Source organism: Gekko japonicus, unplaced genomic scaffold (assembly GCF_001447785.1).
Source record: "Gekko japonicus isolate JY-2015 unplaced genomic scaffold, Gekko_japonicus_V1.1 scaffold1822, whole genome shotgun sequence".
Classification (NCBI taxonomy): Eukaryota; Metazoa; Chordata; class Lepidosauria; order Squamata; family Gekkonidae; genus Gekko; species Gekko japonicus.
Genome location: NW_015163657.1, coordinates 85,059 through 93,886, shown reverse-complemented (window position 1 = coordinate 93,886; position 8,828 = coordinate 85,059). Strand labels below are relative to the sequence as shown.

Sequence of the window (8,828 nt, the reverse complement as noted above, 5' to 3'; positions counted from 1 at the left end):
TGTGCCTGATCTCTGAGGGGAGATTGAGCATGCAAAGCCTTCTGGCTCCCCGCACTTAAATGGGCCCCTTTAAGTGCAGGGAGCTGGTGTTTCCCCATGTGCCTGATCTCCGAGCGGAGATCGGGCACATGAGGGGGGGATGGACGTCCCCAATGTGATGTCATCATGTCAGGGATGCCCCACCCCCTCAAGGAACAACCCCCCAAAGTCCCCTGCTGGGGGAGAAGATGGACTTGGCAACCCTAATTGGCACCTTATTGCAGAATATGCTGCGTAATCAATAAAACATGGTGAGTGGGTGGGGGTCAGTGACAACAAATCTTTGTCATATGTGTACAGCTGATAAGTGGGGTTGCAAGCTGGCCTGGAGAAAAAATGTTTTGTTCTTCAACAGAGTCATAATGAGATGTTATTTACCAAGTGATGTTATGTACCTCTATGCCATGAAAAACTTTGCCTGCCCATTTCCATACATTCATGGTGGAAAGTGATTTATGGTGACCCCATAGAGCTTTCAAGGCAAGAGATGAATAGAGTTGGTTTGCCATTGTGTGGCTCTGCATAGCAACCCTGGACTACCTTGGCAGTCTCCCAACCGAGTACTACTAGGGTCAACCCTGATCAATTTACGAGATCTGATTAAGCCTCTATTAAATGGATGGGACTTTTTTCTCCAGGTTGTTGGCAACCCTAAAAACAATATTTGCTTCCTATTTTATTACAAATATAGGATTGTAAGTGAAATACATGAGAATAGAAACAGAAATAGTAACAGAAGTAAACAAAGTAACAGAAGCAAACAAAAACTGCTTACCGCAAAAAGACTCTGCAATAGTACAAACACATTATTAAAAGAATCTTGCTCTCACAGAGAGGAGGGGAGATAGACAAGGGGGGCCTTCCCTCTCTTAGGAATCTTTCTGTAAAGCCTGCCTGAGAAAGATGTTGCCTCCTTGAGGGCCAAGAACTTCACTCTGTCATTTAAAAAGAAATCATTCAGTGCAGCTGATCGACTTCTGTATTTAAAAACCAGAATAATACAGAAACAGTTTTGTTAATATTGAGCGGGCAAAACTCCAAGATGCTGATGATGGCAAGGTGATGATTTTTATATAGCTGATTTAAGTTCCGGTTGATGGCGGAACGCTAGCAGACTCACCTCCCAGACCTCCCGGGGCTGAAAGCTGCCCATCAGCAGAAGGAGGGGTGTGCAGGATCGTTACCTCCCCAGGAGCCCGGCGAAGGATTCCTGGCCATGGGACTCTTGGGAGGACGCCTCTTTGCCAGCACGATGCTGGGGAATTGAGGTGACTCCCTGTCCTGACGGTCCTTCATGCTGTGTGTGTCTGAATGGAACTTAGCGATGCTGACCGGGGCAAGTGCAGGAGATCAGGTGGCAGAAACGGAGTTTAAACGAGGTCTGATGACCAAATATGAACGTGAGTTTGACTAAAGCGTATCGGTTAATGTGGAAAGAAAGCTCCCTACCAAAACGGAATAGAATGTGAAACGAGCGGGGGAGGGACGCCTCCCAAGCGCATGAACTTTTAAGCAAGTTTGGGGGGAGCAGAAGAGAAAGTAGAGAAAACTGTTGAGAAAGACTTACCAAGGTGAGTTGGAGCGTACAAGCGCATATTCAGAGACTTTTAAAATATTTGTTAAAGTAAACAATTTGCAAAGATGGCCGGGAAGAGGACGGAGAAAGAGAAATTTGCAAAAATGAAAGGAACTGAGAGTCCATGACCAGGAGGAACCAACGAGCTGGCAAAGACATTGGCGGAATCCATGCGCCCCCTGTTGGATCAGATTAATAATCTCAAGGAGCAGCTGTCTACAATAAATCAATGCATCACCACACAGCAAATGCAGTTGAACGAGACTCTTAAAATGATGAATCAAACAGCTGAGAAGGTGAAAGAAGTGGACACCACGGCACAAAGGGTGAAGAAGAAAGTGCAAAAACTGGAAAAGAAGCAAATCTCCAAAGAAGATCAGCTGTTACAATTACAAATGGAAAAGGCTAATTTGATTCTTCGGTTCCAGGACATTCCAGAGACTAAGGGAGAGAATCTAAAGGAAATGATGAGTGAAATACTGGCCCCAGTGACAGGTATGAAGGCGGAATCTTTGCTTAGCAATATGGATGTGGCCTACAGGTCATATTCCGGGTATATAAAGAAAAACAATCTGCCTGGGGAAATAGTGATGAGATTCTTGAAGAGGCATATGAGGGATGCAATCCTGAAAGCGGTATCTGGATCACCTTTGGAAGTTGGAGATAATACTATCAGGACTTTAAAGGACATTCCATTTGAAATAAGACAAAGGAGAAAGAAATACAAAGATCTAATCCTTTTTCTCCAGACAAATGCAATTGGATACAGATGGCTAACTCCAGAGAGCATAACCTTCAAATTCAAGGGAAAAAAGGAAAAGATTGACTGTTCCAAAAGCATGGGAATTTTTGAGAGTCCAGCTGGGGGAGCCAGAGGAGGAAGAAAAAGAAGGGATGGACAGTAAGTCCAGTGGCGAGCTGGACTCGGGGTCTTCTGGAGAGGACTATCAGAGAAAGGGGCAGCAGCCCCTAAAAGTCCTTATAAACTGTGGAAGAGACTGGGCAAGGGAAAATGAAAGCTGAAGGACTCTGAATTGTGCCTTTGAAAACATGGAAATTATTAATGAGATGCTTAGGGGGTTTTCTTGAAACAGTTAAATTTAAGATTTGAAAGAGAAAATATTATATTTGACTCGGTTCATAATGGGGTTAGCGTGATTAAGAGCTGACGTATGTTTAAGCTAATTTGATGATCTCCTCCCTTGGGATTTTAGTCAGTAGTGGGTATCTTTTCTTTATCCCTCTAAATGTAGTCCCTTCCCTTATTTCTGTTGTGGTTTATAGTCTTAATGAAAATGCAATAAAAAATCCCCTTCGGGGGACCAAAAAAACCCAAAGCCAGAATAATACAGAAACAGTTTTGTTAATATTGAGCGGGCAAAACTCCAAGATGCTGATGATGGCAAGGTGATGATTCTTGTATAGCTGATTTAAGTGGGTCCAAGAGGATGCAATACATAGCCCTGTAAGTGGAAAGAGTCTCTTTTCAGTGAACTCTTTTCCATGTTCCCAATTAAAGGAAAACATCCCCACTTTTTAGACAGTGTAAGTCAAACAACAACATTAATGAAAGGTGGTTTAATCTTGGGGAATCTTGCCAGTACAATACAAGAAATGTCCTCTCACGTGCTTTCTGAACAATCCCTTCTGTCTTGATATCTAGTAGTACAGATAATTAATTGTTCATCCTGACTGGTAATCTGGTGCTGGTTCTAAAAGTGGAAAGTGTGACTCCCTAGACAGACTAGAATGACACAAGAAGTATCTCAAGACAAGACAGATACTCTCCTCCTTAGAATATTCATATCTCTGTGAAATATGTCACTGGTAGAGGATAGATATGGAATGAAACACCCCCCTGCATGCTTCATGGAGCAGACACCTGGTCCCTGTGGTATACAGAGGAAAGGGTGTTGCCTTCATTTGATCCCTTTCCAGTTTCTGTCAACTCTGAAAATGTGTGTGTTTGTACTATAATTTTGAGTCACCTTGTCTTGTTAATGCAGCCAACTAACCCATACAAGTAGCCTTGTGTGTGAGGGCTGCATTAACTCAAAGGATTAAAATAGCAACCACTGAGTGAATGCCAACATTATCATTTTACTGCATTCTGTACAGGGCTTGGTCCTTTCACAACTGCTCATTCTCTGCTCAATAAGGTATGGAATATTTTATAGCTGCCCCCTAATGCAGGCTTCCTACAATATAATAATGGCATCAGTAGAAAAACAATTACATCCAAAGACTTACTCTACTGACTCGCAGACCCATGTTGTGGTTAAGAACTACTAACTGTGATGTTCAAATGATTTCCCTCTCTAGATTTCTGGAAAGTCATTCAAACAACAGCTGGAAACCTTTGGTGTTATGAGGATGTTCCTAACCTTGTGAGGTCTTTTAAAAGTTTAATACCTGTGCGAATCAAGAAAAGCAAGTTTTCCCCCCAAACAATTGCCTCAAGCTATAACAGAAAAAAGGAGAAAATTATCATCTTCCTGTGCGTAATGGCAATTCTCTGTCTGCAGCATCATAGGAGAGGAGAGGCTTTTCTGCCTTGCTTCCTTAATCTGGCTTTAATGAAACAGTGGGCAAAATATCAGTATGACAGATAAATCCTGAATACATTCAAGACATATGGTGTGGACTGTCAAATATGCCTTATTTGAAATGTCTTTCTGCATGTGCCTTTTAATGCTAATTAACAGTGAGAATTTTTTACAAAGAGAATCCATATGCTTTAAAAGCACTCCCTTAAAGCTAGGGTAAGAGTAAGAAGGCAGCTTGAATGGTTGTTTAAAATTTCAAGATGCTTTAGGACTGGCTGCATCTTCCTTGTCTAATACTTGCCTTCCTTTCAGTGCTTGGAGAAAAGTCATGTGAGCTTCCAGGAGAATGTGTGCAGTAGGGGCTGCCAGAGTGCAGAGTTAGCAGAGAGAATGAGTGTGTGAGAGATTGCTTGGTACGCAGGTAAAGTGCAGTCGGCAGTCAGGGCTTCTATAGTCTTGAAGCTAAAGCTTGGGATTCAGCCTGTTCTTTATACCTCAGGAGTTCAAGCCCTACAGGTAACAGAAGTGTTACTTCCAAGGCTGAAACAAAGACAGAGAGGATGCTTTTGAACTCGTGAATCTCTGGGAAGTCTTTGCTCCTTTCCCTGCATTTAAAAAGGTAATATTATTACTCTTGTGTATCTCTTGCTTTCCTTTTCCTAGTAATTTCATGTTACTGAAATCTAATTATTACTAAAAAAGGCATATTTTAAAAGGGTGTTGATGCCTTTCTCACCATACTTAAATCGCTTTTTGTTGTGATAGATACACTAAAAAACTAAGGGGAAGGAGGTTAAAAAAGGGAGTGGACTTGACCACTTTCAGACTGTGGTCCTGAACCAAAAGCGTTTGAGTTCATTTTATCTAGACAGGTTATCAGTCTTTTGGTGCTATCCTGTATTTAAAAGTCCAACAGAGTTTCAAACTGTTTAATTGCTGTGGCTCTGTTCCACAACCCACTGTCTGGAGGACTTGGATTTAATCCAGTTTTCTCTCAATGAATTCTAAGATCTAAAATAGTTTCCGTCAGCACATTTAGGCACAGTTGGGATGTGAATTAAGTGATTGTTTTGTTAAATAATTATGTTCTTTTACCTATGTTTTAACAATTCCTTCCACTACTATGGGATTTCCCATCCTATCCTCTTCTTCTATATACAAACCAATGTTTTCTAGAGGTATTCAGGACCATTTGATGACAACTTTTGGATCTTCATTGGTTTCTCTACTGTACACTCTTCTTATCACTTTCCTCTCTTTCCAGCACTTCCTTTCTTCTATTCCCTCTTCTGAACCTGTGCCGCAAGTGGCCTCCATGGAATCCCCAGTGTACATTTTTCGTGAGGAACCAGGCCCCACTTGCTCCCCAGGACTATGCCCGCTTCCAAGCAGCAGCAGCAACTGGCTCCTAGACTGGGCTGAATATGGCAACAATAGCAGTGGCATGTATGAGGATTCACAGCAGAACCACACTAACATCTCCCCAGCTATTCCTATAATCATCACTGCTGTCTATTCCATGGTCTTTGTGGTTGGCTTAGTTGGCAACTCTCTAGTAATGTTTGTCATCATAAGGTAAGAGGGAGCTTTATTGTAGATTATTTGGGTGCCTTACAGGACAATCCTAAACAGAATCACACCATTCTGAGCCCAGTAGTTGCAATGGCACTAGGAAGATGTCTAACTGTGTTTAGGGTTGCACTAATAGACAGCCTATATGTGTCTTCTCAGAAGTCACTTCTGTTATATTCAGTAGGGTTTACTACCCAGATACGTGTACATAGGTTTGCAGCAATGATCATGGGAAATGCATGAAACAACAAAATAAAGAGAAAGAATGTGTGAACTCTCTGTGTACTTAGGAAGACATATAGAATTACTAAGACTTGTAAATGTTAGGGTTTTAGGGTGCTTCTTACTGTAGGGATATTCAGATCCAGATGGCATAAACAGAAAGAGTAACTGTTGGTGAAAAAACTCACATGCTGTGGCATTTCTTGCTTTATATGCTTTTCTCTGTTTTTTTTTCAATTTAGCAATACTAAGCTTAACCAACAATTTAAAAAACCCTTCCGTCTGGATGTACCTGCAGCCGTTTAAATATCAGAGACTATCTTCTCTTGATTCTGAGACTATGATTTTATGATTTGGGGAAAATAGACTTGAAAGTTGTAAATTCTGTCGTTGCATGATTTGGTAGAGTAGTTCGAAATATGGAAATTGTGGAAATATGTGGGTAGAGCTCCCCCCAGGGATAAGAAGCAGATAATGTTATATATTATTTCCAATATTATATAATAATCATACGCTTTCTCTCTTGCACTCTGCATAATCCATTCTTTGTTTTTTGAAGAAAATGTTTTCATATTGAAAAGTACTGTATATTGAGTGGGGGTTCAATTAAGTCAATGTTTTGTTCCACTGAGAATTCTCCTATGCAAGAAAGATTCCCATAGGCTCAACAGAGCCCTGTTCCCCACCCACTCCTTTCCCACCTAAATGTGCCTACAGGAGCAGTCACAGACAGTACAAAGGGACATTATCTCTATTAGTAGTTCCTTTGGTTACAGTACAAATTATTCTTGTGGAGCACATGGGAAATCTACATTGAATAAAAGGGAAAACTGAATGGGAATGTGCACCCACCTATGTGAGGTGGACCAAGAAGTATCAGGTGGCAATAAATAAATAAATAAATCAGAATTTAAAAGCATAGAACTGTGTGGCATTTACATTTTAGTTTAATCCCTCCAAGGAAGGATATGTAGATCAACACAATAAAATGAATATTATTTTTCCTTGCAAAAAGGTAACTTTAATATCTGACCATAATTATTCTTCTGCTATATCATGTTTTATTAATATTTGTCCATAAACTATTAGTTTTTTTCCATACGCACACACACACACACAGATAGAGAGAGAGATTGTGGATTCCCTTGCCCTCTCAATTTATCACTTATAGATGAATGATAAATAACTAGATAACATGATGGATAATATATTCTTATTATATCATCTTCTCTCTCCATCTTACCTTACTTGGTTTTTCTAAGAGATTTTAAATATTTTCATTACAGAAAGTAACATACCAGTATTAGTTTACATGTTGTATATATTATTACCAAAGTTATAGATATTATTATGAATGTTATATAATACATACTCTCTCTGTACTAGTCTATACACACAGTCACACATACACCAAGCAACCTATACCACTGTGATTTATAATTTACTACATATACACATGCACACAAGTGGTGGTCCCACAAGGACTTGAGGAGGGAATCTCACTTCTCCTCTCACGATTTCCTCTTTCCATTGCCTGCTTTCCCCCTTTTCCTACCTCTTTCCCATCTTCTGGATGACACTCTGGTATTTGGGCAAAAACTCTATGGTAGAAGTCAGTTTTACAATAAGAGTTTTTGCCCAAATACCAGAGTGTCATCCAGGGGTTGTTTGTATGATGATGTTACTGCCTGTGTGATGCTGGCCTTGTGGCCTGGGCCTTTCTTTTTCTCCTGGTAAGCCCCCCTCCATACTCTGCCAATTGCCAAGCGGGATTTGGCAACCCTGTCTCCCATCTTCAACTATATTTATTATTTATTTATTTCATTTATACTTCACCTTTTTCCACAACAAGGACCCTAAGCAGCTTACTTTATTCCCTTCCATTTTATCATTACAACAGCCTTGTGAGATAAATTAGGCTGAAAGTGTGTGACTAGCTCAAGGTCACCCACTGAGCACTATGGAAGAGTGGGAATTCAAACCCAGGTTGCCCAGATCTTAGTCTGAAACTCCAACCACTATACCGCACAAGCTTTCATGGGGCGGCTACTATTGAATATTAGCAAGCAGTCAGTGCTGGATGTGTCATGCAGATCATGTGTTATCATTGCCTGGTTGTTGCTGCTGGTCCTGGCCTTGATGAGTCCTCCCTTAAAGGCTAAAGTAACCCTGAAAAGGTCCTTGGCCCATCCCCCCACCTTTTACTGAGATACAAGACCTGAGGGCTGGCAATACTGTTGTGGTTGCCTAGCAATGACTACTGAGGGCATTTCTTTAATAAAACTAAAGGTGTGGTTTCTGTCATTTTGGAGGGTTTTAATTCCCCCATCCAATGTATTTTTTTCTTTTCTTTTTTAGATTTCAAATTTTTCTGCAAACCTGGGGTTTTTCACGACTTTGCAGAAAGATCTGTCTTGTCTGTCTATGGTCCCAATCTCTGCATTTAATTATCCATAGATGGGGCCCTATTAAGAATTAGATATATTGTTTCTGAAGAAAAAGTTGTTTGGGGTGATTGTGTATAAAAGCTGCTAAACCTACAGAGAATAAGAGAAAAGAGGCCACTTGCATATATATGTGGCTAATTTGTGAATACAACAGTGATTGTACAAATGCTGATAACATTACTGTACTATTTGCGACATTATGGTGGAAGAAAACTACAGATAGATTTTATCTTGACTGATGGTACACAGTTAGCCTGATCCTATACATGTCCATTCAGATATGCATTTCACAGATTCAGATGGATTTAGTCCTAGGTAAGTAAGTTAGAATGGTAGCCTCGGGCAATTCTACGCATACTTACTTGAGGATAAGTTCACTGAAAGGTCCTCTCTCAATGCCTAGACCTGATCTGTGAGTTATATTGT

At 40.5% G+C, this 8,828-nt stretch overlaps 1 protein-coding gene across 1 annotated transcript in view; it reads left to right on the top strand.

Annotated features, from left to right (window-relative positions):
* The first annotated feature begins 227 nt into the window (after positions 1-227).
* Positions 228-8,828, top strand: part of OPRK1 (opioid receptor, kappa 1) — a 34,955-nt gene continuing 26,354 nt past the window's right edge. Inside the window, exons 1-2 of the mRNA XM_015407713.1 lie at positions 228-273; positions 5,469-5,736. Coding sequence (XP_015263199.1) covers positions 228-273; positions 5,469-5,736 — 314 coding nt within the window. The remainder of the gene's footprint in view (positions 274-5,468; positions 5,737-8,828) is intronic.